Consider the following 25,176-nt stretch of genomic DNA (forward strand, 5'->3'; position numbering starts at 1 on the left):
AGTCATGGGTTTATTTATATAAATGCAAGTACATTGGTGTTAATTGCTTAGAAACAAGAAAGAGAGGATAAGTGTAAAGCATATTCTTTTTTTTGTGAATGATAAAAACGCAAACTTAAACGTAGAAGTCAAAGCTGATCGATTTAAAGGAAGGTGTCGTGCAAGGTTTTATACTAAATATACATAAATTTATCATATCCTTCTTTGTTCTGTTTTCTGCAAGTTACAAATCGTGCAAGGTAGCACTTGATAAGTGAATTAATGACAAGTGACAACGACTTTGTTACGTTTATCCAACAAAAGAAACGTGGTGCTTATTAAAAGTCAGTCATATAATATTGATACGACTTTTTTTTTTACTTAAAACGCAAAACCAATTTGTTAGTCTTCAATAGTCGACACATTCTTTAGAACGCTATTAAGTACAATTAAAGATCTTGTTAACCTAATCTCTCATATGCATTGAGGGTTGTGTCCAGGACCACCATAGAAAATGTAAGTTCCCCACCTTCGGCTAGAGCCAACCTTGAGGTTATAGCATTCGGGCCGAGTAATGATTGCTTCAAGATTTTGAGGAAAGGGTGTGATCGGATAATTAGATTTATCGATGTACTCTATGCTATTGAAATAAGCCGCCTTCTTAAAACCTTCTTCTCCGAAATGGCCACTCCCCATTTGCGGTAGCGTGTGTTCCCGTCTGCCTTGAACATAATGCGCAATTTCACCTCCCCATACGATCTTCCGTGCTGAATCTGCTAGCTTTGGAACTATTAAGCTCGGCCAGTATCCGACTAGATATGTCTCAAGCTTAAGCCACCAAAGTCCGGTATCTTGATCCTAAAACAAGTTGTTTAATTAATTTAGAGATGATCCTCTTTGTCAAAAATGTTATACGTTGTGTTTGTTCAGCACTTCTAGATAAACTATACCTTCTCAATAGTTAGATGAAAATCATATTGGTCACCATTGTAGGTCGAGATAGCGTTGAAAGCTGCACCAAGAGAAATATATCTGTTCACTTGAACAAAGCCTGGGCAGTCAAGGTTGTAGCAGCCGATCTCTCCGTATGAATCGCTCTATATATATGTTTTGTATTTTTTTTGTCGAATAATATTAGTAAACGTTCGTCAATGCATGACAATTATAAGATAAGAAAAAAAAGGAAACTTGCCGTCCAATAGGTGAAAAGTCTTGGATTATTGTCACCGTACAAAGCATGTAGAATCTATTATACATATGAGTATACAGTTATTATCAATTCGTATTGAGTGAAAAAGTCATGAAATTTTGCTACAATGGGACATTATGTCTCATGGATCCAATCCGACATTAAAAAAAAACACACACACACAAGAAAAACAAAAGGACAATATTTACCTGCCAACCAGACTCCAGAGTGTTTAAACCAGTGTCCCAATCTCCATTGACGACCCATGTTTGAGCCAAACTAAGCTCTCTCGTATTTGGAACATTTGGTTTCCATATACTTATACGGCTTTTGCTGCCATGGAATTCACCATAATCGACGTACACACACGCATGCTACAATAATGTAATACAAAATAATAAAATATCAACCGGTATAAAATTTCATGAAATAAAAGATATATTCTATTAGTTGCTTAAGGGTGGCTCTTACTAGTTATTCTGAAAAACATAAGCGTCCAAAAAATTAATTATAAAAAGAAGGTTTTGAGTCGATCGGGACTATGTATACCTCATGAACTTCCGTTTGATCACCGTGGAGGTGATAAATAGTTGGAGAAATGGTTGCTAAACTCTTTCTTCCATAAGTTTCAATGGAATCTGATCTTAACAGATCATCTCTTGTTTTTCTTCTGATGGGAATAGTGTTCTCAGGACATTCACCTTTCGTGCGCCACAATTGAAGTATAAAGTCTGTCTTCTTATCTCCGGGCTTGTCCCTGAAGGAGTGACTTTTCGGCCTCATCTCCTCGAGAGAAACAAAAAGTGTTAAGAGTTAAACGTAGAAGTAAATTAATATGAATTCAAGAGAGAAATTAAAGAAATAATAAGAAAAAATATTACAAAACCTGAATGATGTGGTTTTTAAGTAAAGGATGATCAAAAGCTGGTTGGTTATAGATCCATACGCAGTCAATTATATCTCCATCTGGACTCTGTCCAACGTAAAAAACTAAATAAAAGCAAAACACAGAGGCAAGAAAATATTGAGAAATAGCAAACTAGAGGTAGCTGTTATTATGAATATGTATACATGGACAGATTTAACGGCAGGTTTGTTGAGTTGTTTCAACCGTTGCTCAATTTTCTTCTCATGGATATCGGAGAGTTTGCTCATTCCAGGCAAAGTTCCGACTACAAGTGCTATTGTCACCCAAAGAAGGCGAAAAGTCACCGTATGATTAAGCATTATTCCTGTTAGTACGTATACTTAAAACTTTTAAAATAATTGTTGGAAGATGATTTGGACATGGTGTATATATATATATATATATATGGGCCTTTGTGTTTTTTTTGTTTAAAAATATGGAAAATATCATTAAAATCTAGCAACAGGAAAGAAAAAAATAACTTTACAGTTGTTTTTAATTTGTATAAAATATAAAGAAAGCTTTAAAAAAATACAAAAAATAAAGAAAGCTTTTGTTAGTAATCTTTTTTTTGGCAACCAATAGATATGTACATTAGATTTAAAATATAAATTGTAAGGATCACATATTATTGTGAAAGGCAAAAGAGAGTCTATTTTACCCATTGATCCATTAAACCTAATTTAATCACTTACTACATCTGTTTTACAGATAGTGTCATTTTGACACGCTGCACACAAATTAAAAAAACTAGAATTATATAAATATGTCATTATTTAATGAGTAGTTAATTATTTAAGTTTAATAAAAAGAGCTTTGAATTAAGAGTAAAGTAAGAAATTTGATGTAAAAATCATATTGGAAATATAAAGTGACATTTTTTATATAAAAAAGAAAATGTAGCATGACACTTTTTGTGAAACAGAGGAGTAGTATATAAAGTAATCAATATACAAAAACAAAATCAAAATATCAGTAAACATGTTTAAATCTACTGCGGTAAAATAATCTGAGCACACAAACAAAAAAACAGATAATATATATAAATCAAATTCATAAAATATTTCAAAAATGTAGTTTAGAGTTGATCTACAGATATATACTATTTACAGGTGTGTTAAAAAACGTTTACAGATAAAACATTTAAAATTAAGGTCTAATTTATAAAATTATTTATATAATAAACATAATTATATAACTAAATATACTATTAAAGTATTATATATAATTATTTTATATATTGTTAAATGAAAAAGCTTGATATAAGAAGATGTCATTAATATCTTGACATGGGAGCTACGGATATCCTACGTAGGGCGTGGTTCGGTGGTTGTATAAACACCCAGACGACCCTGACCCTGGTTGATATTTAGTTAGCCTAAATTTGTGGATAGTATGGAAATTTAGAAATTGATATCTTACAAACAAAAATAATTCTGAATTTCGGTCCGTGATTTTTTTTTTAATAGATATTAGCTTAATTTAGGATTAGAGGTGTGAAATCTGAAAAGCTTTCACAGATACACATAATATCATGACTATGACGTGGATTTTTTTTTTTTTTCTCTTAGATCATGACTATCACACGTTGTTATTCAAATACAGACAGACACGTACATATATGTATGTAAAATCCTCGATCGAAAGCTTTGAACACACAGTTGTCGTTACGACCAGGACCCCCAAAGAAGAAATTAACCCCCCAGTCTGTCCCAGCATCTCCTGCCTTAATGTTGTAACATGCATCATGACCAGTTTTTGGATAAAGTCCTAGGGGTTCCTTCAGAGTATTGGCTTCATCATATACCATAAGATTCTTGAAATAGCTTGCTTTCTTGAACCCTTCTTCTGCAAAATGCCCGCTTCCCATCTCGGTGGTCGTGTGTGTCCCATCTGTCATCGCATTAACAATTTCACCGCCCCATTGAACTACCGTAGCTCCATCTTTTAGAGAAGTGAACAAATCGTCAGACCAGTACCCGACGAACTCTTCACCGATCTTTAGCCACCAGTTTTTGTCGTCATACTATAAAATCGGCAGTCCATTAATTTTTGGTTCAGATGAACTCATGTTACCTTCTAATATACCCATATATAGTTAGGCCGGGTGACCAATAAACTCATGTGATGCTTTTATTCATAAATTAAAGAAAAAAAACACATGATATTTTTCTAAAAGCATCTGTGAAATCCAAGCTTTATGCTACCTCCTACTTTGTACGAAACTACTGTTTTCGCCTTTTTAATTTTTTATTAAAAAAATCAGTTTGGACTATTTTGGTGTTAAATTTATTTGGCGAAATAGATATATTTTGTTGACCGAAAAAAATAAAAGCCAAAGATATATAATAAGATATATATATATATATATATATACACATATATATATGAGATTTACTGATTTAGTAATTAAAAACTAAAGATATATATTCCTTTTGATTATGTTAATTAATACTTTATTTCTTATATCCTTAATTAAATACAAAAATTAATTAGTTTCATACAAAATAATTTAATTTTTATTTATTGAATAAACATAATCTAGTTTTTCCCCTGTAAAAATATAAATATTTTAATTTTTATTTATTGAATAAACATAATTTATAATGGTTCACAAATTTTTCATGAAATGGAGTAAATTATATATCTGAAGGATAATCATTCTTTTTTTTTTGTTACAGTGGTGTTGTTAAGATTTGTACCTTCCTTATATTCATGGAGAGCTCTTGTTGTTCTCCGTCGTATTGTGACACGGGATTAAATATTGTTCCACCTACAACAAAACGAGTGCTCACTTGAACAAAACCAGGATCTTGGCAAGCCAGATTGTAGCACACAGGTCCTTGGTATCCATTGTTCTACAATTTCAAAATTTTAGTTAATAATTCAGGCCAGGGAATAATATAAAATCTGGTTATAGTGTGGTAATATATAATTTTTTTCCCCCACAACGTGAAATTTCTCAAATGATTAGCTTGATATATAGTTAGGGTTTTTTACACACAAAATTAAAATTTCATGGATTTGGGAACTTACCGTCCAGAAAACGAATAATCGAGTATTATTATCATGGTATATTTTGTCAAAAACCTACAAATTATGGCAACAAAGATAGGTGTCAATTAAGATTTTTTGCATGTGAGGAAACTAGTTTATTTAGAATGGAGGACTAGGACATGACCTGCCAACCAGCTTCAATGGTGTTAGTATTAGGGCCTTCTCCAGATACAAGCCAAGTCTGAGCCAGGCTGAACTCATTTGAAACTTGAACTTTTGGGTTCCAGATATTTACTGTAAATTCTGTCCCGAAAAACTTTCCCGTCTTTAATTCCATGATTGCATACTAAAACCGGCTCCAGAAAATGGGAAAAAATGTCAGTAACGCCACATGACAGTACTTAACACAAGGACAATTGAAATAAGATGATGTACCTCATGGCCATCATTTGGACTTTTATATTCAGCAGTGCGTCGTCTATGAGTTTTTCTCCTAAAACTCTTCAAAGATTGTGCTCGTAAAATATCTTCCTTCTTTGTTCTTCTTATAGGAACAGTGTTTTCCGGACAATCTCCACTCTTGTGCCACACCTGAATTATAGCCTTTTGTTTTTTCTTGGTGTTCTTAGATTCATCTTCTGTGATAGAACTTGGTCTCATCTACGTGCAAAAAATTCTCGTCTCAACATGATCATGCATATATAAACAAAAAAAATATCGTAAATGAAGACAAACCTGTATAGTATGGTTTTTAAGTAGAGGATGATCCAAAGCTGGTTGACTAGTTATAGGAACACAGTCTATTATATCTCCATCTTCACTCTGTAAGAGAGATTAGAGCAAAAAGTATAATCTCAACAATTTGTTGCCTGCGAATATTTAAAGCATGGGGTTAAGATATACCTTAATGGATTTAAGAGCAGGTTTGTTGAGCCGTCTCAAAAGTCTTTGTACTTTAATTTCCTGGGGATCGGAGAACTCTTCTCCGTAAACACAAGGAGAGGTTATTACCGTTATCATCATCAGAGCTACCGCAAGAGCACCTACTCCCATCATGTTTAATTAAGTAAAATTCCTCTAAACTACGTACGTACTCCGTCGAGTTTTTGTTTTAAATTTTCTATCAGCTACTACTTACTCTTGGAATTTATAGGAGTAGATTAATTGCTCATATATTCTATAAATTAAGAAATAAATTAACATTATTCGTGGTTATAATTACTAAATTACATCATGAATGAAGACTGACTTATGACTTAAGCATCACCACAACCCCTCCTGACTTAAAAATCTATGAAAATTGACTCATGAATTAAGCATCATCACAACCCCTCCTGACTTCTAATCGAAATGAAAGTTTGGCTCATGACTTTCATCAGTCAAGGCTTAGCTTAGCTTCATCAGAGCAAGAAAATTTCTCTTGTTATACCAAGGTTTATTAGCTTCATGTTGTCAATTCATTCCCTTTCATGTGAAGTGCATCTATCGTCATAATGAACGTAACCCGTATAAGATTTATGTATGGCTTCTATTTCCACAGATCCTTGTCGTTGATTAATCCTCAAAATATATATGGCTACTTCTCTTTCTAATATCAAGAATATTCGTTGTGAGGATAATTTGCCGAGCTATCTCATGTAATGCTCCAGTTAGGGTTTAAATTGGCATATACACTCACAGATTTCTAGTAACAATATACTATCTTTGTGATGTTAACAAAACAATACTCTGCAATGGTATCTTAGAAAAACAATTCCCTGTGTAAAGTTTAGCATTTAATAGTAACTAGAAAGAAAAAAAAAAAGATTTCTAACATTTTTTTTTATAATTATTAACTCAAAAAGATGTCTCGTTGATATATTGCGTTACGTGTTATAGTATTGTTCCACTATCCATTTGATTCTGATTGTGACAAATTTATAGAGTTTGAACGAGTCTCTATTATGACAAAGAAAAAAGAAAAACAAGAACGAGTCGTCTCTATTATGACCAGGTAACTCTGTTTTCTTTATGAGGTCAATACTTAAAAATAATAATTTTCTCCCTACATTTTTTTTAGTAATAGTACAGACCCCAAATTCGATTCCTATTGGCCAATATAATTATGGCATATTGTAGAATTTAAAAATATCGATTTTTAGAATTGGTGTTCTAGACTTTTCAAACCGAACTTTGTTTTATTTATTATCAGAAGCTAATACATAAACTCTGAAATTAAATTATAAGTAAAATGTTGCATAATCTGTTCATATAGTGTGTTCATATAACTCAAAAAAAATCTGTCAGAACGATATTTTTTTGTGAAATGGAAGAATTATAGTATGTGTTACTGTAAATGTTTCACATAAGTTTTTTGTAACCTTTGCTATGAAAACGGATATTTGATTTTTGTATTGTAAATAGACTCGTATTTTAATTTTAGATAATACTTACGTGGGCGATCAATTCTCTACTTTTCCGTTAAATGTTTTTTTGTTTACGAATAAATGCATGTGAACACATATATATATTCAGGAAAACTAACAAAGAAGACTGACACTGACCCATAGAAAATTGTCCGTATTGGTATTCCATACTTAAGCGGAGTCAATTCCAGCAAGTCGTATTATTCCACATATTAGAAATTCGATAATTATTGGACATTTATTATTTATTATGTGTCCAATAATAGTTGGATAACACATTTTCTCTGTATTTTTCTTGGTTTAAAATGTTATTTTAATTTAAGGATCGTGAAATATAGAAGAAATCTATGGCCTATGCATTACTGATGAGGCAAGGAAAAACATTGTGAGGAGTTACATTAGTATATTCAAAAGATTAGAAGTTTAGAATAATTTTCTTCTCCAAGAACGTTCAAAACCTTGAATAAGGTTTAGAGAAATTAAGATCACTAAATATTCAATAGTATCGTGTAAGAGTCTATCTGCAGTAAGCAGTAAAGCTATTGAGATTTGGTGTTAGTCATTCAAATAATATGAAATATGAACATTAGAATTTTTATTCAAACACGAACATGTACAAAAGCCTTATAGGCAGACAAAAGCTTTATATATAAGGTGAAGGTTTGATAAAAACTTCCATATTCATATTTTAATATTTCTATTCTTTTTCTTTCTCGCTTCTTATTCAAAACATACAATTTTTATTTTTATTTTTATATATTACAATCTTAAGAGGGCTTTTTAACACACTCGTTATATCAAGGACAGTTACCGTTTCGACCAGGACCACCAAAGTAGAAATGACTCCCAAAGCTTGTTCCACCATTTCCTGGCTTAACATTGTAACAGTTACCATGAGAAGCCCAAGGCCTAAGTCCTTGTGGTTCCCTCAGAGTATTGGCTCCATCAACTGTCATAAGATTCCTGAAATAACTCGCTTTCTTAAACCCTTCATCAGCAAAATGTCCACTTCCCATATCAGTGTCCGTGTGTCTCCCACCGGTCATCATGTTTACGATCTCACCACCCCATTGAACTTTCGTAGCTTCATTTCTTAGAGAATTGAACAACTTGTCAGGCCAGTACCCGACAAGCTCGTCACTGATCATTAGCCACCAATTATCGCCACTCTGAATAATCAGAAGTCAATTTGGGTTTAGAAACAGATCTAACTTGGGGGGCAACTCAAGTGACCTAGCTCTAGTATATCTCCTGTTGTTAAGCAGTGGTGGGGGAACTAAATTCATGTTTTTTTTTTTTTTTTTTTTTTTATAGTTAAGACATATTAGTACGTAGGTAATAACGAAATAATTTAATGAAAGAATAGTTTTAAAAATTAGGTGTAACTATATAGAATCATAAAAGTTTAGAATAATATGTAACTGTCTTTTTTAGTTATCTCCAGTTACGTTGGTATACCTTCCAAATAAGCATGGGGAGGCTGTATTGACCTCCGTCGTATTGTGACATGGGAGCTAAGGATCCTCCTACAGTGATACGATTGCTCCTCTGAACAAAACCTGAGCAGGCGTGGTTGTAACACCCACTCGACTCTGACCCTGGTTGATACCCATTCGCCTAAATTTGTGGATACTAAGGAATTTAGAAATTAATATTTTTACAAACAAAAATAATTCTGAGTTTTGATTCGTTTCGTGAATTTCAAATACAAAGAGACTTGTCTATTCAGTATTCTATTCAAAATCCGAAAATCATACTTAGCTTAGTTAAAATACTGAAGCCAAAAAGGAAATCATTAGAACTGAATATGGGAACTTACCGTCCAGTAAACAAATAATCGAAGATTATTATCACCGTACAGCACTTTACAAACCTATATAAAATTAAATTAGGGCAAACAAAGTTTGAGTCAAATTGCATATGATGATGAACAAGATGCAATTAGGGATGGAGGACCAAAAGCATATAGAAGACCTGCCAACCAGCTTCAATGGTGTTAATACCATTGTCAGATTCAGACGACAGCCAAGTCTGAGCCAAGCTGAATTCTGAGGGAACTTCAACTTCTGGTCTCCACATATTAATTGCAAATTGTGTCCCGTAGAACCTTCCGTCCCCCGAATCCATGATGCCATACTAAACCGGCTCAAAGGAAATAGGAAAAGTGTTAATTAAGCATAGATTACTTAAAACGTTTTTACAAAATTAACAGTAAAAATTTCTAATATAGATATGCCATGTTACACGATACAATTTTTGTTTCTATCTATTTCAATTATATTCTGACATATGATAATAAAATAAAATATTTTATTATTTAATTTGATTTAAAAGATACAATTCTGTATTTGATCAAAGTACGTACGATAGATATTCTTTGTATTTCTTTGTTCAAAAAAAAAAGAAAGAAAAAAAAAAGATATTCTTTGTATTTTAATTATGACAATAATTAAGTAAAGTTTTGACGGGTAAACTATTTAATTTACACGAGGACAATGCATAAAGCCACAAATTAAGTACTACCTCATGGCCTCCAGGGGTGCTTTGATGAGTCTTTTTCCCGAAACTCTCAATGGATTTTGCTCGTAAGATTTCTTCTTTCTTTGTTCTTCTTATAGCAACAGTGTTTTCCGGACACTCTCCATTCTTGTGCCACACCTGAGTTATAGCCTTTGCATCTTTCTTGGTGTAATTATGATCACCTTTTGGGATAAAACTAGGTCTTATCTACGTGCAGAAACTTCCCATTTCAACACGATCATTCATATATATATATAAAGAAAAAGAGAGACCATATATAATCGAACGCAAACCTGGATTGTGTGGTTTTTAAGCAAAGGATGATCCAAAGCTGGTTGACTATTAATTGGAACACAATCTATTATATCTCCATCGTCACTCTGTTAAAAAAAATATTAAAGCCGAGAATTAGTCTTATTGTCCGCAAATTCCCAAAGCATAGTGTCGAGTTATATTTGCATCGAATTGTATAAAACACCTTAATGGATTTAAGTGCAGGTTTGTTGAGTCGCTTCAAAAGCTTTTGTACTTGGCTTTTCTGGTGATCAGGGAGATCTTTTCCATAGACACAAGGAGATATTATCACCGCTATCACCATCAGAGATACTACGAATCCAGCCGTTCCTACCATGGTTGATTATAATCTTAAGCAAAACTTTTAGATAGTACTCTTTAAATATTATTTTTGTATCAACTACACTTTGGAATTTATAGGCGCATATTGCTCATATATTCTTTAAATTAAGAAACTAGTGCTTAAAGACCTTATCATCTTGTCATAAATTTGTAAGTGGTTACAGTAGTAATAACACCATGTAATGGAAATTAGAGAAAATTGACCCAAGACTTAAACATCATCCAATATTGTGATGAAACGCATCATATCTTATATAAATTAAGAAATTAGTGCGTAAACCTTATCATTTTCGAGTCCCTATAGCATGACAATTTATCAAAACGTGTAATTTGGGGAAGAAAATTGATACGATCAGCTTTTTAAACATAAATTATAAGTGCGCTAAACTTATTTAATTTGGATATCTTAGTACTAGGTAATCAATCAAGTGTTAGCAAAAACTTAAATGAAGAAACCAAATTATAATGGAAGCTCTCGTTGATCGGTGGTTCGAACAGTACATTATTTTACATTTTCATTTGGGAGCCATAAAATCTTGTTGTGTTTTAGAAATAGTTATAAAGAGAGGATAACTATTGAAAGTTCTTTGATTTCTTGCGAAATTTTCTATTAAAGTTATAAACAGAGGATTCGAACAAACATAAATGTTCTTATTGATCATAAACTGAAGCCATACACATAGACATAGAACAAGAGCACTTTACTATAAATTATATATAGATAGGATGAAACATACATGCATGCAAAGTCTCAAAAGCTTTGAACACACAGATCAGATCAAGGGCAATTAACGTTCTGACCAGGACCACCATAGAAGAAATGAAGCCTAAAGGGAGTTCCACTATCTCCTGCTTTAACGGTGTAACAATTACCAGTATCAACAGAGTAAAGGCCTTGCGGTTCTCTCAGAGCATTTGTCCCATCAACTATCATAATATTTTTTATATAGCTCGCTTTCTTAAACCCTTCCGCTGCAAAATGCCCACTTCCCATATCAGTGGTTGTGTGTCTCTCACCAGTTGGCGCATAGATTTCACCTCCCCATTCAACTTTTGTAGCTCCATCTCCTAGAGAATTGAATAACGAGCCAGGCCAGTACCCCATAACGTCGTTGTCATTTATCTTTAGCCACCAGTTTCCTGTTTTTTGGTCCTGATGATCGCAAATTTCCATTTTTAGTCAATAAAATTGAGAAAAATACAAACAGATGTAAACTACACGATAAGACCGTTGGTATAATTTCAACTGGTCTTGTGTATTTTATTTTATTTTATTTTGGTAGAAAATTTCCCTTTTCCTCGTATATAATTTTGTATTATTTATCGTAATTATGAGTCTGCCATAATTAAGGTGACTTGTTAAGGTGAAAAAATGAATTTACGGCATTATTATTACCTTCCATATAAGTAGGTTGAGATCTATTTGAGATCCGTCGTATTGTGACACGGTACTGTAGGATCCTCCTACAGCGTATTGTTGGTTCGTCTGAACAAAACCACTACAGATGATATTGTAGCATCCTGTATGTTGGTATCCATCGCTCTATCATAATATAAGCATGAACTTTCATCAGTAAAAAAGAAAAATATTAAATCTCAAAATAAAACATATATAATTTGAATTTAGATTCGTATCATTGATCTGGTTATGATGGTAATATATGTAGTGGTAAACTGGTAATTTAGCCTAGTTAGCCGGCAAATTCTTTTATTTTTATTTTTTATGTTAGGTGAAAAATGGGAACTTACCGTCCAGTAAACAAACAACCTAGGATTATTATCACCGTACATTCCTGGATAAACCTATAAATTAAGGCAAACAAAAGTTGTGTTAATTATCTATGATATGTCCAGCAAATATATGAACAAGATGTCGTTACTATGTTAAGGATGGAAGACCAAACCTGCCAACCAGCTTCAATAGTGTTACGACTATTGCCAATTCCAGATACGAGCCAAGTCTGAGACAAGCTGAACTCGTCGGGAGTTGCTACATCTGGTGTCCATATATTTATCGAGGCTTTTGTCCCGTAAAACTTTCCGTTTTTCACACCCATGTAAGCGTACTAAACCGGGGAAAGATTGATTAGGATCGGGCCGATTGGTCATATAATATCAGTATGTAATAATTAACCGTTTCAGTTAGTTTTTTTTTATCCGGTTAAATTTGATTTGAATAAAAGATTCCAGATAACAAAAATAAAATTTGACGAAGTAAAAGAAATTACTATAAAGTATAAATCAATGTTCGTCAGATACAAAGTAAATAGCATTTTACTAAATTTAAATGAAAACATTCACTCTCTACTATGAATATATGAATAACTTGTACATATATATCTTGCATTTATTTATTTGTTTTAAGTGACGAAAGAATTATCTAAAATGTTTTATACTAATTTTTTTTTCAAAAAATACATATATTCAATCAAATATCCAATTTTTTACAGATATAAATATAAACATTGAATGTCTGGGTAGCTTTAAAACGGGTATAAATCAATAAGTGTAAAAATATATGTATTTTTTTGAAAAAAATTATTAGTATAAAACATTTTAGAAAAAATATATCAATTTAAAGGGATCAGATATATGTACTACAAAAAATTAAGCTATACGTACCCTTGAGTATAAGTGTAAGTGTAACTAAGCTAGAAAGGAGGATTTGAAAAGGGGCAACACATAAATGTTGTACCTCATGGTGAAAATTTGGATTAGAGGATACATCTTCAGGAATGTATTGATGACTCTTTTTCCCAAAACTTTCAAGAGATTTTGCTCGTAAGATATCTTCTTTTTTTGTTCTTCTTATGGGGACAGTGTTTTCTGGGCAGTACTCTCCATCTTTGTGCCATACTTGAGTAGGCTTTTTCTTCTTCTTGGTGTACGTCGCGTCACCTTCACCTTCCGGGATAAAACTTGGTTTTACCTACGTGAGAAAATTCCCTGTTTTAACACGACCATGCATGTGTAAACAAAACAGATAGATAGTAAATGATAGCAAACCTGAATGGTATGATTTTTAAGCGAGGGATGATCAAAAGCTGGTTGGCTAGTGATTGGAACACAATCAATTATATCTCCATCTTCACTCTGTACGAAAGATTAAAGCAAAAATTAGTACTGTATCAGTTTTTTTTTTCTTTTTCTTGCTGGAATATTCAAAGCATGGAGTATTTGCATATCAGGATATGGGATTTGTCATTTGTATAAGATACCTTAATGGATTTAAGAGCTGGTTTGTTAAGCTGCTTCAAGAATCTTCGTACTTTAATTTCCGGATGATGAAAGAACTCTTTTCCATCAGCGCAAGTAGCGATTGTCAGTGATGTTATTACCATCAGAGCTACCGCTAAACCGGTCATTCCCATCATGTTAACACAATACTTTTAGGTAGCACTCTTTGTATTTCTATAATTTTTATTCAAGTACTCTTTGAAATTTATAGGTGCATATTAAGAGTTGACTCATTGACTTTATCAAATATTCTAAAAATTATGAAATTGTAGAGCTAAAAGACTTTTATTACTTTGTGATAGATTTAGTGGTTACTGGTTACATTAATAACACCATGCATGAAAATCAATAAAATTGACTCATGACTTAAAAGGACATAAGTAATTTCCGATCTTGTGAAGAAACGCGTTATTGATTTAAAAGGACATAATTTCCGATCACGACAATTGAAAAGACCGTGTAATTCCTATAATATGCACTCTGACTTATTCAAATTTGGGAATCTAATTAACTACGTACCCTTTGATTACGTTTGCCTATCTCAAGAGAAATAACTCAGTTTTCGTACGTATGAGTTATGACGTAAAATATTATGTGAAAATACAACGTTTTAATTTGAGATAGAATACATTTTTCTTCTAACAAAACAATTGGTATTCTGAAAAATATTGACAATACAAAAGAAAATACATTCTTGACCAAATCATATTTTTGGGCAAGAAGAGAAATAAAGGAAACCTAAAGGTACGAAACATCACAAAACGAAATAAAAGGTGTTCTCATATTACAGAAAAATAAGGATAGATTCACAAAACCAAGCAAATAAACGAGGAGATTTAAACTTCATCGCCTAACCAATTACGTTTCAGCTTTGGACCAGTAGGTCCTTCCTCTCCAAAGACCTCATTAGGCAATCCTTTAATCGCACTCCTAAACACGTTCTTAAGACTCTCCCCAACCATAATCTTCTCCACTCCTCTAATCTCATCTTCATGACCATAATTAATTTTTGGTCCCCAATGTCTCATATAATTCAACCAAGCCGGCTCCTCCACTTCTCCTCCTCTCATATACTCCGCTGCAACAACGCTGAATCTAACCGCCGTATCAATCACCTTTTCACTCTTTCCGGTATCGTTCCTAATCCCCACATTGTCTTTGCCTTGCAACACAAGTCCCGGTTTTGAGTACATTGCATGTCCGTTCAAAGAAGCATAAGCCACCGGTTTATTTCCTCTGCCTTGATACTCGATCTCCGGAGCATCGATCCACTTTCCTCCGCTGTGCTGTGACAGATACATCCTATGTAGCTTGCCGCTGAAGTTACTTATCCGGAGAGTGAAATGTTCCCAGTCTCCAATGTGTTCGCCGATTCTCCCCAACGGGATTGTAATGGCCTTCAGCTTGGCCCGTGATGGGCCGTTGAACGGATAAAACATCCACACGGCTACGTCTGTGAAGGTTCCACCGAAAACGGGTTTTATATGAAGATATACTTCCATGCTCTGTAAATCACCACCTTGGACTCGTTTTCTTGCGTCGGGAGCAACAGGTAGGTCTAACCAATAGAGACCGTCGTTGGCTTCACCTTGGGGAAGGTTTACACCGTTTGGTTCAACTGGAACTGGGTTTGATTCATCGCCTTTCTTGTAAAGCAAGGCACCGTTGCTGAAGAACCAGTTGACAGACGCTGGGAGGTACTTCTCATCTTCGTGGAAATAGATCCAAGGGGCGTAGGCTTGAAACAGAGCATCGACCTGGGGCATGCTTGGCATACAAGAAAAATCGAACTTGTTGTTTTTCAGACAGGGTAAAGCCGGATTTGTAGAGCTTGCGAAGAACGTGCCAACACATACTCCAGAGGCTTGTGTTCCTCTTTTAACAGGTTTAGAACTTGAAACCCTAAACCCATTAGTTTCCCATAATTGAGCGTCAGGCTCGGATTGGTCAGTCAGGTCGGAACGAACACAACGGATCTTGTCTAGAGGAGGTTTCTCATCCGAAGTTGTCACGATTAGACCCACTGCATTGTAACCATCAGGAGGTACAGGCTGCCAAAAGTATCCATTTTCGGCCCCGTTGTTCTCTACCTTTGTAGATTTGCCGCTCCAAAGAAGAAGATAATCCACCGGAGGTCTTAAAGAGTCGCCGGAGAGGTCTTTTCCTACAAGTGTCCATCCGAAAAGCTTGCGGTTATTAGGTTGAGCGTAGAAGCCGAGAATCGAAAAGCCTTGAGGTACTGAAGACGGCTCAAAGAAAGTGGCTCCGAGATTATCTTGTCCTCCTTCGTATGCAGTCCATACTTTTTTAAACGTTTCTACTTGGCATACTTCAAGACCTCCCAAATCTATTCTGCCTTTCGCAAATCCTTCTCCTGTATGATCAAAACAAAACTCCATAAACAGAGCAAAAGCAGAGCTAAAAACAGAGGTGAACATACAGGACAATACAACAAGTAGAAATCAAAACATGAACCTGAAGGCCAAGATGGTAATGGAGAAGGGAGATTGAACGTGGAATCAATCGGCAAAGATGGTGATGTACTTTGAGCAGATGAGCTGTTACCCATTTTTGAGATTCACGAGTCCAAATCGATAACATATAATGTCTTTTTGATTGGTGTTGTGGTAAAGATAGACGTTAAGGGAAATGGGGACAGAAGCAATACTGTTGGTCGAGTTAGATCAACCACATACAGATGATTTGGTCTTATCAACTACTCAGCACATGTTAGGTATTTATTGTGAAACGAAAAAGTCATCGCAAATCACTATTAGGGTTGTTTGGCCTTTGATTCGATCGACGATCATCATCATAGTTTGTTATTGAATTTGAGTAATGTTTTGCACGTTTAACCATTACGTATATAATACTTCTCTTTTGTTTGTTGAGATCAATTTTTTTTTTGTTATGAATAATATAACACCATCATGGCAAAACATTGTTATTATTATACACGTAATAGTAATTTAAAATTTTTAGATTAGTATTTTTTTTAAGACACTCAATTAAATTAAATATAAAAAAATGTTAAAGATGCTCTAATAATTTTTCCGTCCAAACGAATCTTAGTCAAAGAATAACGAGCAATAGCATGGTTTAATTTACATTTATTAAACGTGCAATGTTATACATTTTTTTTTTTTGAATTTTATCTCAAACAGCTGTGTTTTAGTTAACTTATTAAGTGTTGTCTTTATTATTCTCGAATTATTTCAAAATATATATTTTTTTTCTTTTGAGAAAACAAACTGTGTTTGAAATCGAATTAATGATAGATAGAAACATCTCTGGTGACGTGGATTATTACTCTTCAATGACTATCACATGTTCTTATTCATAATACAGACAAATATGTAAAAGTCTCAGAAGCTTTTGAACACACACATAGATCCAAATCATGGACACTTAACGTTTCGACCAGGACCACCATAGAAGAAATGAGTCCCCCAAGAAGTTCCACCATTCCCTGCCTTAACATTGTAACAGTTGTGCTTATCAGCAAAATAGTAAAGTCCTTGTGGTTCTCTAAGAGTATTGGTTCCATCAACTATCATAAGATTCCTGAAATAGCTTGCTTTCTTAAAACCTTCGTCTGCAAAATGCCCACTTCCCATATCTGTGGTTGTGTGTCTCCCACCGGTCCTCGAGTTAATGATTTCACCTCCCCATTCAACTCTCGTAGCTTCTTTTCCTAGAGAATTGAACAACGAGCCTGGCCAATACCCAATTACGTCTTTTTCATTGACCCTAAGCCACCAGTTTCCTGTTTTTCGGTCCTGATGATTGAAAATTATCCATTCGGGTTAGATAGAGAGGTAACTTGAGCGACAAGGTATATCTTGCCATTGAAGTTACGTTGAATATATGAATCTCATATTGTTGACGTGAAATATAATTATGTTAATTACCTTCCATATTAGTATGGATAGGTCGTATTGAGCTCCACGGTAACGTGACATTGTGGTGATCGACCCACCAACGGTGTATCGATTACTTGTCTGAACAAAACCAGAGCAGAGGAGGTTGTAGCACCCTGTTTTTCGGTAACCATCGCGCTATTCCCGGGAAAATACAAGATTTCATAATAGTCGAAAGTCTTAGATGCATAATTTTATAGACCAATGTTAAAAGAAAGAAGAAGAAAAACACTAGTTATAGTTTGTAGTTCCATTCAAGATCGACAAACTAGTTAATCGTTTGAATTTTCAAAATAGTGTTTAATGTAGAAATAAGTATGCATAGAAGAGCTTACCGTCCAATAAACAAAGAATCTGGGATTATTGTCATCATATAATTCTGGATAAACCTATATATTAAGATAGACAACGATAGAATAAGCTACGTGTTTTGCATAAGAACAAAAAAAGATGTAGTCAAGAAGGAACCAAACCTACCTGCCAACCAGCTTCAATGGTGTTAAGACTAGAGCCATTTCCGGAAATAACCCAAGTCTGAGCCAAGCTAAACTCTTTGGGAATTTGGACATATGGTTTCCACAGATTTATTGCAACTTCTGTCCCGTAAAATTTTCCATTCCTCACACCCATCAAAGCGTACTAAAGCCATTCCAAAATATATGAAAATTGTAAACCACAAGACAGTAACAATTATAATACACATGACATGACATGTGTCAATGTGTGTGTGCATGTAGTCGTACCTGATGACCTAATGTTGGATCAAAGGATGTAGTTCTTGGGATGCTTTGATGAGACTTTCTCCCAAAACTGCTGATGGATTTCGGTCTTAAGAGATCTTCTTTCTTAGTTCTTCTGATTGGAACAGTGTTTTTGGGACACTCCCCCGTCTTGTGCCAAACCTGAGTTATAGTCTCGGCCTCTCTCTTGGTGTACGTTGAATCACTTACCGGGTAGAAACTCGGTCTCATCTACAAGTTTAAACTTTTCGTCGCAATGGTTTCAATCATGTTATAAAAGAATAGAGAGACGGGGAAAAGAGGCAAACCTGAATGGTATGGTTTTTAAGCAAAGGATGATCAAAAGCTGGTTGATTAGTGATAGGAACACAATCTATTACATCTCCATCTTCACTCTATAAATATTAATTAAAACGAAAAAGAATTGATGTTATGAAGTTTCTAATTGTTATGAAATTTGCATATAGACTTTGTATAAGATACCTTAATGGATTTAAGAGCCGGCTTGTTGAGCCGTTTCATATGTCTATGTAGTTTGGTTTCCTGTTGATCGAAGGTTTTGTTTCCATCAACGCAAATAGCGAATATCGCACCTGTCACCACCATAAGAAGTAGCACTACTATGAAACTGGCCATTCTCATCATGGTTATGCAGTTCTTAGCTTAACTTTTAGACATTACTCATTGGATTTTATAGGAGTAGATGGCTTCTGTTTCATAATTTAATTATTGTTTCTTAACCAGTCTTCTCAACTCTAGCCATATTTTTTTGTATTTTGGTATAAAGTCTAACCATATATATATTAATACCCCAAACTTTCGCTGTGAATATTAAGGTTAGTGCTTATATTATGTTTGCCAAATCGTTGACTGGATTTTTTTATAATGCTACTCCAGGTTTTTCATCAGTCACTGTCACAATATTATTTAAAATTTTGGTCCGGTTAATCATTGATTTGGTTATAACCGGCCAGATAATTTTTGCGAAAATATAAACTGACATTTGACCAAACGATATACTGTATGTAACTAATCTAATTGAACCAGTTATCATTCTTTTCAAATATTAAAATTTAGTTACCTAGTCTTGGACGTTATCTTTATAAATTATTTGTTAAATCATATGTTAGTCTGTCATCATGAACCATTCCGTGTGAGGTCACGAACTTGTATCTGCATTAGTTCATTATTAAATTTTCGACATGAATCTCTAATATGGTCGGTACATTCTTTTCTTTTGATTACCATTGAATATTTTGTTTAATTAATTATACTTATTTCTTACTATGTTAAATTGATCATAAATTTTCAAATGAGAACTCGTCAACACGATCGAAGTCAACTCTCTTGTGGCTTCAGGCCCACATTTTTTCGTTGACTTTAAACAGACACCTTGTCACCATGACAAAGTAAATCTGTAATCCACTTAGATGACAAGTATGAAGTTAATTTGAAATTTAAGATTTTTACTTCATACTCTCACCTGTTTTTTCTACTCGTCGTTCTAGAGCTTTGCACACAAATTAAAAAAATAGATCAATGTTTTATTATACCTCTTCTTTAATACATTTTCTAATTTTTTTATTGGTCAAAACATTAAAATAATTAGAATAAAATTAGTATTTTTACCAAACATATGTATTGGAAACCTAAAACGACAAGTATTAAAAAACAAAATTTTTATTCTACAATGACAACTGAAAAAACTAGAGGGATTAAATTGTAAATTCTAACAGGTAAGAAATAAATGTCAAAATGTATACATTTCATTTCTAGTTGTATTTATTCAAATTTACTTGGAATTGTGAATCTGTGCACCTAATAATACATGTGTGTATTAATTATATGAACATCAAATAAATTAAAAAATGAAAGGAATTGAAACTGTACACTGTCCTAAGGGCATCTCCAACTCACCTCTATATTTGCTTTTTAACTCTATTTTAGGGTAAAATCTACTCCAACTCATCTCTATTTCTATCTCTATAATAGAGATCTCTATTTTTTCCTCTATATATAGAGGAACTCTATTTTTTCCTCTATAATAGAGTTGAACTTTTTTATTTATAAAATGGTCCTTGAACTTTTGACACTTTTATATTTATGATCAAAATAAATAAAATATATATTTAAATAGTTTAATAATAATTTAATGAAGTATATTAATAGGATAATTGATTATAAAGTTAAATTTGACTAATTTTAATATTTTGGTTTAAAATTTTTAAAGGTTTTCGTATAGAAAATTTTTAAAGGTTTTTGTATAGAAAAACAATTTTAAAATTTGAGACTATTATTTGCAAAAGAAATTTTTTATAAAATCTTATTAAATATAATTAAATATTTTAGTTTTTATTCATGTCATAACATTATTTTTAATACAACAAAGACTAATTATTTAATATTCTGGTAAATTACTTCTGGATCCACCAATAACATTATTTTTATATGATGCAATGTATTTCTTTTAATAAATGTGATATTTAAATAATACTTATGAATGTTAAAAATTTAAATAATATCATAATTTTATGAAAATTTCACAAATACTAAAATAAATGGGTTAGTTTGCAACTTTTATAAGTAAAATGTATTAATAGTAAAATAAAAAAGGAATTTCTACGGAATATTCTTTTTTAGAGAAAAAAATAGAGGTATCCATTAGAGCAAAAGTCACCTCTATTATAGAGTTCCTCTATTTTAGAGGTAAAAATAGGGAAAACCATTGGAGATGGTCTAACTTCAAATTTTGTTCGTGCATGAATATATTAATAGATCTATCTTATCTAGATAATATATTTGACGACTCTTTATTCGTATGATAATGTTAAGAAAGAGAAACATTAAAAGAGATTTGTTTAGTCTTAAGAATTAACAGGGTTTGTAATTAATGTCAAGTCTAAATGAAGTTTGTCTAATAATTCCAATAGAGACTGTTTATACATGACTGATGATTAATGAAGATCCAAAACCAGAAGTCCCATCTCCATGACTGATTACAGACAAAGCAATAACACAGGTCACACTGAAAACAAAGTACCACTCATACTCAAAATACAAAATTATGTGATCATTTCATTTCAGTATACGTACATACACATGGGACCATGTTCTTTAAATGAAATTTTATCTTCTCTTCACTCCATGGAAACAGAGGAAACACTCTCAAACAAACCAAACTCTGTAGAAATTTAATACTATTACCATAAACCACTCTTCAAACCTGAAATTAATATACTTAAGAATGTGTATATATATTTATATTTATATATATGTTTTATACAATTGATTTTAGAATGATCTGCAATGTGAGCAAGTAGATCACATCTTTTAAGGGCAATTAGGGTTTCGCCCAGGACCACCATAGTAGAAGTAACTTCCCCAAGAACCTCCATTGCCGTTTTTCACATTGTAACAGTTCTCTTGATCAGTAAAGACTTGAAGATTTTCAGGGTTTCTCAACTCATTCGATCCATCGACTACTTGAACGTTCTTGAAGTAACTCGCTTTGCCCCAACCTTCCTCTGCAAACCGTCCACTTCCCATCTGAGTAGTCGTGTGTTGTCCATCCTCAGACTGTGAGTTAACCACTTCACCTCCCCATTCGATCATTGATGCACTTTCTGATAAGTAAGAGAAGAGTGAAGCTGGCCAGTATCCGATTATGTACTTCTCTCCAAATTGTAACCACCAATGTCCTTCTTTTGGGTCCTGAGAAAAAAAAACCAAAACTAATATTTCTCAAACCAATCCTTAAACCAAAACTGATCCGTAGCATCTAGTTTCAGAGATGGTAATAATTTGAGTATTCTGTTGTTGGTTTTATTACCTTCCATATAAGTATGGTAATGTCATACTGAGAGTTTCCAAAGTTAGACAAAGGAGAAATTGATCCACCCATTGCTATTTCTCTGTTGATTTGAACAAATCCTGAGCATAGAAGATTGTAGCAGCCTGTGCCTTGGTATGCATCACTCTGTTTTCACAAGGGAGACACAAAAGAATGTTTCTGTTATTAAACTAAACCAAAACATACACAAAACAAAAAAAATGTAATTGAATACTATTAGAAACTTACAGTCCAATAAGTGAAGAGTCTGGTGCGAGTATCACCATACAATTGTGGGCTGACCTGAAAACACAAATCTTTGAATCAAGAACAGTTTCTCTTTATTCAGGACATAATTACCAAAACAAAAACAAAAAACAAAATACCTGCCAGCCAGCTTCAATGCTATTGAGATCAGAGTTAAAATTCCCACCTAAAACCCAAATCTGAGCCAAGCTAAACTCATTAGGCATTTCCACATCCGGTTTCCACACATTTATCTTTGCTTTAGCCCCGTAGAACACCCCGTCTTCCACATACATTATCGCGTGCTAAAATCAAATAGAGAAAAAGGGTTAGTAATGGACAGAACAAGAATAGCCAAAAACTAAATTCAAAATGTAAAGAAAATATATAATTTACCTGATGACCATTTTGTGTGAGGACATTAGGTGGCTCAAGAGATTTTTTAGGTTTAGGGATACTTTTCTGATTCTTCATACCGTAACTCTCGACGGCACTTGCTCTGTAAAGATCTTGTTCCGTTGTTCTTCTGATGGGAACAGTGTTCTTTGGACATCTCCCATTCGCATGCCAAAGCTGATGTATAGGACGAGAGTGCTGATTCTTGGTTTTTGATGAAACTTTACTCTCACTAAATACACTTGCTGGGTTGAAACTTGGCCACATCTATAACAACAACAATGTCAGAACTGTTCAGAACAAAAACCACACTAAAAGAGAGAGAGAGAGAGAGAGAGAGGAACAGAAACAAATGAGAAACCTGGAGAGTGTGATTAGTAAGCAGAGGATGAGAAAAAGCTGGTTGGTCAGTGATTGGGACACAGTCGATTATATCTCCATCTGGGCTCTGTTTTTTTTTTTTTAAAAAACCCCAAAAACAAAAAAAAAAAAACAATCAGAGCTAAAAGAATGAAACTTTATGGAGTTTGTGAATCTGTCAGTAAATTTTTAATTACCTGAATCGATTTGAGAGCTGGTCTGTTGAGTCGTTTTAAGTGGGTACTGATTTTAAGATCAGAAAACCCATTTCCACCGGAGACAACTGATGAAGAAGAAAGAATGAGAATCGCCACCGTCATTACAAAAACCAAGAAGAAACTAACCCTTGTCCAGTTAGCAGCCATGGTTAAACAAAACAAACACACAAAAAAAGGTTTAAGCTTTCTTCTTCTTTCTTTTACAGAAAGAGAGAATCTTTGGGGGAGAAGATGAGAAGGTTTCTTCTTCTTTGTTTTTTTAATTTTTGTTTGGTTTTAGTTTTTGAGAGGAGAGGAGGGGATTTTTTGGATTGAAGTGGATTGCGTTTAATTCTGGGCACTAATAATAACAACACTTTGGCATAACCTTACATCAAAAATAAAAAAGGACCCATTGTTTTCTTTTATTGATTTATATAAATAGAGACAAGTAAGAAAGAATTTTGGATTCTACTTTGCATAAGATTAGTTGCTTTCTTTTTTTCTCTGTTAATATTTTCTTGTCAGAATCTTTTTCTGGAAATTTTCTTTAGGTGGTTTTTTTTTAAAAAATATTTTACTGTCAACCTTTATAGAAAAAAGGGATATTTTACTGAACTGGAACATTCTCCTCTTTTTCATACAATTTTTTTTATTGGGATTTCAAACTTTTTTTATTTTATTTTATTTGGGGAATTTTACTACAACTCTTTTACTGGAATAACTAGGTATTAACCCACGGTATACCGCGGGCTGAACATTTTATTTTAAGAAAATCTGTACTAATAAATTTTATAAATAAATTATTTATTTTTGGTTAAGCAAATAATTGATCGGGAGTTTATGATATTGAGAAGTATTTTATGATATATTTTTGTTAAGGAGATATCTTATGGGAATATTTTATGAGATTTTGTTAAGGGAATATTTTTTGGTTTGAAATATTTGGTTAGTGTATCCCACTATAATTGATTGTTATCCATGTAACAGCGATTTTGAGAATTTAAAATCACCAGATAATATCTTGATTATGAAGCAGTAATTAATAATTAATAATAATAATTATCTTTTATACCCTCAACAATTTTACACGTTATTTAAAAATTTCTAATTGCAATTGAATGTAATTTTTTACACTTTTCAAGGTTACTTTTAATTTTGTACTTCTCTATTAATATAGTAAGATGACAAAAAGGTTAAATTTATTTATTAATATATATACCCCCATATTAATAAGATAAATCGAAACTAAATATCATCATTACAAGGATTTAAATTCAAATCTCCATTTCATTCTTTTTTGCTTTCATTGCCTAATGATGCCTATTTGAAAATATACTAACTAACTAATTTCTTAACTTCATCAGCATGTACAATTCCAATTATTTATGGTAGAGACTAGAGAATCTAATCATCTTTTTTTAATTACATGAGATATATTCACAACTATACAACCTTACAATATTAAAGTACTCTCTATTTTTTTTTGTATTAAAACCTTAAAACATGTATGACAACAAAAGGAACATAAACATATCGGATAGTACTATTAAATTACTAGGTCAACTATTGAAGCAAATGTTGCACACTATGATGATCACTAATTTTTAAAAAATGT

General features: G+C 33.0%; 7 protein-coding genes across 8 annotated transcripts; all 7 read right to left on the reverse strand.

Annotated features, from left to right (window-relative positions):
• Positions 1–314: 314 nt before the first annotated feature.
• LOC147943182 (protein neprosin-like) lies at positions 315–2,446 on the reverse strand. 2 transcript variants are annotated; one of them, XM_019245638.2, is made up of 7 exons: positions 2,240–2,446; positions 2,055–2,141; positions 1,718–1,951; positions 1,378–1,542; positions 1,172–1,225; positions 930–1,076; positions 315–837 (listed from the first exon to the last, which is right to left on the reverse strand). In XM_019245638.2, the coding sequence occupies exons 1-7, from the start codon at positions 2,393–2,395 to the stop codon at positions 454–456; spliced, it is 1,227 nt and encodes a 408-aa protein (XP_019101183.1). In that variant the 5' UTR covers positions 2,396–2,446; the 3' UTR covers positions 315–453. The 2 variants fall into 2 exon arrangements, with proteins under 2 accessions (XP_019101183.1, XP_087307925.1); XM_087451799.1 differs by having other exon boundaries at positions 1,718–1,954; positions 2,240–2,435.
• Positions 2,447–3,442: 996 nt separating this feature from the next.
• Positions 3,443–6,537, reverse strand: LOC104784910 (protein neprosin). The gene is made up of 7 exons (XM_087451800.1): positions 5,976–6,537; positions 5,808–5,894; positions 5,508–5,732; positions 5,257–5,418; positions 5,112–5,165; positions 4,778–4,933; positions 3,443–4,101 (listed from the first exon to the last, which is right to left on the reverse strand). Exons 1-7 carry the CDS (start codon positions 6,126–6,128, stop codon positions 3,667–3,669), a joined length of 1,272 nt encoding a protein of 423 aa, XP_087307926.1. The 5' UTR covers positions 6,129–6,537; the 3' UTR covers positions 3,443–3,666.
• A 1,513-nt stretch (positions 6,538–8,050) lies between these two features.
• LOC104784911 (protein neprosin-like) lies at positions 8,051–10,724 on the reverse strand. The gene is made up of 7 exons (XM_010510016.2): positions 10,476–10,724; positions 10,291–10,377; positions 10,001–10,204; positions 9,452–9,613; positions 9,297–9,350; positions 8,936–9,094; positions 8,051–8,646 (listed from the first exon to the last, which is right to left on the reverse strand). Exons 1-7 carry the CDS (start codon positions 10,626–10,628, stop codon positions 8,275–8,277), a joined length of 1,191 nt encoding a protein of 396 aa, XP_010508318.2. The 5' UTR covers positions 10,629–10,724; the 3' UTR covers positions 8,051–8,274.
• A 539-nt stretch (positions 10,725–11,263) lies between these two features.
• LOC104784912 (protein neprosin) lies at positions 11,264–14,248 on the reverse strand. Its single transcript, XM_010510017.3, has 7 exons — positions 13,852–14,248; positions 13,640–13,726; positions 13,329–13,562; positions 12,538–12,699; positions 12,383–12,436; positions 12,030–12,176; positions 11,264–11,786 (listed from the first exon to the last, which is right to left on the reverse strand). The coding sequence occupies exons 1-7, from the start codon at positions 14,005–14,007 to the stop codon at positions 11,412–11,414; spliced, it is 1,215 nt and encodes a 404-aa protein (XP_010508319.2). The 5' UTR covers positions 14,008–14,248; the 3' UTR covers positions 11,264–11,411.
• A 252-nt stretch (positions 14,249–14,500) lies between these two features.
• On the reverse strand, positions 14,501–16,651 carry LOC104784914 (hypothetical protein At1g04090-like). Its single transcript, XM_010510018.2, has 2 exons — positions 16,346–16,651; positions 14,501–16,244 (listed from the first exon to the last, which is right to left on the reverse strand). Exons 1-2 carry the CDS (start codon positions 16,437–16,439, stop codon positions 14,707–14,709), a joined length of 1,632 nt encoding a protein of 543 aa, XP_010508320.1. The 5' UTR covers positions 16,440–16,651; the 3' UTR covers positions 14,501–14,706.
• A 496-nt stretch (positions 16,652–17,147) lies between these two features.
• Positions 17,148–19,299, reverse strand: LOC104784915 (protein neprosin-like). Its single transcript, XM_010510019.2, has 7 exons — positions 19,014–19,299; positions 18,839–18,925; positions 18,534–18,761; positions 18,268–18,429; positions 18,126–18,179; positions 17,782–17,928; positions 17,148–17,649 (listed from the first exon to the last, which is right to left on the reverse strand). The coding sequence occupies exons 1-7, from the start codon at positions 19,173–19,175 to the stop codon at positions 17,269–17,271; spliced, it is 1,221 nt and encodes a 406-aa protein (XP_010508321.1). The 5' UTR covers positions 19,176–19,299; the 3' UTR covers positions 17,148–17,268.
• A 2,413-nt stretch (positions 19,300–21,712) lies between these two features.
• On the reverse strand, positions 21,713–24,030 carry LOC104784916 (protein neprosin). Its single transcript, XM_010510020.3, has 7 exons — positions 23,559–24,030; positions 23,363–23,449; positions 23,002–23,268; positions 22,746–22,910; positions 22,609–22,662; positions 22,360–22,506; positions 21,713–22,241 (listed from the first exon to the last, which is right to left on the reverse strand). The coding sequence occupies exons 1-7, from the start codon at positions 23,724–23,726 to the stop codon at positions 21,861–21,863; spliced, it is 1,269 nt and encodes a 422-aa protein (XP_010508322.1). The 5' UTR covers positions 23,727–24,030; the 3' UTR covers positions 21,713–21,860.
• Positions 24,031–25,176: the final 1,146 nt, after the last annotated feature.

The sequence above is a fragment of the Camelina sativa genome, chromosome 5 (assembly GCF_030686135.1).
Source record: "Camelina sativa cultivar CO46 ecotype springtype chromosome 5, ASM3068613v1".
NCBI classification, from domain to species: Eukaryota; Viridiplantae; Streptophyta; class Magnoliopsida; order Brassicales; family Brassicaceae; genus Camelina; species Camelina sativa.

What these genes read in the sequence shown, in the direction of transcription:
- LOC147943182 (XM_087451799.1), bottom strand. Translation starts at nt 2,395, where the DNA reads ATGCTTAATCATACGGTGACTTTTCGCCTTCTTTGGGTGACAATAGCA. An exon ending in TTAAAAACCACATCATTCAG is followed by an intron (nt 1,955 to 2,054) that starts GTTTTGTAATAT and finishes GTTTCTCTCGAG; the next exon opens with GAGATGAGGCCGAAAAGTCA. An exon ending in CTCTGGAGTCTGGTTGGCAG is followed by an intron (nt 1,226 to 1,377) that starts GTAAATATTGTC and finishes TATGTATAATAG; the next exon opens with ATTCTACATGCTTTGTACGG.
- LOC104784910 (XM_087451800.1), bottom strand. Translation starts at nt 6,128, where the DNA reads ATGATGGGAGTAGGTGCTCTTGCGGTAGCTCTGATGATGATAACGGTA. An exon ending in CTGCTCTTAAATCCATTAAG is followed by an intron (nt 5,895 to 5,975) that starts GTATATCTTAAC and finishes TCTCTCTTACAG; the next exon opens with AGTGAAGATGGAGATATAAT. An exon ending in TCTCCATGAATATAAGGAAG is followed by an intron (nt 4,102 to 4,777) that starts GTACAAATCTTA and finishes CCGATTTTATAG; the next exon opens with TATGACGACAAAAACTGGTG.
- LOC104784911 (XM_010510016.2), bottom strand. Translation starts at nt 10,628, where the DNA reads ATGGTAGGAACGGCTGGATTCGTAGTATCTCTGATGGTGATAGCGGTG. An exon ending in GCACCCCTGGAGGCCATGAG is followed by an intron (nt 9,614 to 10,000) that starts GTAGTACTTAAT and finishes GAGCCGGTTTAG; the next exon opens with TATGGCATCATGGATTCGGG. An exon ending in CCATTGAAGCTGGTTGGCAG is followed by an intron (nt 9,351 to 9,451) that starts GTCTTCTATATG and finishes AATTTTATATAG; the next exon opens with GTTTGTAAAGTGCTGTACGG.
- LOC104784912 (XM_010510017.3), bottom strand. Translation starts at nt 14,007, where the DNA reads ATGATGGGAATGACCGGTTTAGCGGTAGCTCTGATGGTAATAACATCA. An exon ending in ATCCAAATTTTCACCATGAG is followed by an intron (nt 12,700 to 13,328) that starts GTACAACATTTA and finishes TCCCCGGTTTAG; the next exon opens with TACGCTTACATGGGTGTGAA. An exon ending in CTATTGAAGCTGGTTGGCAG is followed by an intron (nt 12,437 to 12,537) that starts GTTTGGTCTTCC and finishes CTTAATTTATAG; the next exon opens with GTTTATCCAGGAATGTACGG.
- LOC104784914 (XM_010510018.2), bottom strand. Translation starts at nt 16,439, where the DNA reads ATGGGTAACAGCTCATCTGCTCAAAGTACATCACCATCTTTGCCGATT. An exon ending in ATTACCATCTTGGCCTTCAG is followed by an intron (nt 16,245 to 16,345) that starts GTTCATGTTTTG and finishes TTGATCATACAG; the next exon opens with GAGAAGGATTTGCGAAAGGC.
- LOC104784915 (XM_010510019.2), bottom strand. Translation starts at nt 19,175, where the DNA reads ATGATGAGAATGGCCAGTTTCATAGTAGTGCTACTTCTTATGGTGGTG. An exon ending in CGGCTCTTAAATCCATTAAG is followed by an intron (nt 18,926 to 19,013) that starts GTATCTTATACA and finishes TAATATTTATAG; the next exon opens with AGTGAAGATGGAGATGTAAT. An exon ending in CCATTGAAGCTGGTTGGCAG is followed by an intron (nt 18,180 to 18,267) that starts GTAGGTTTGGTT and finishes CTTAATATATAG; the next exon opens with GTTTATCCAGAATTATATGA.
- LOC104784916 (XM_010510020.3), bottom strand. Translation starts at nt 23,726, where the DNA reads ATGGCTGCTAACTGGACAAGGGTTAGTTTCTTCTTGGTTTTTGTAATG. An exon ending in TCACACAAAATGGTCATCAG is followed by an intron (nt 22,911 to 23,001) that starts GTAAATTATATA and finishes ATTTGATTTTAG; the next exon opens with CACGCGATAATGTATGTGGA. An exon ending in TTACCATACTTATATGGAAG is followed by an intron (nt 22,242 to 22,359) that starts GTAATAAAACCA and finishes TTTTTTTCTCAG; the next exon opens with GACCCAAAAGAAGGACATTG.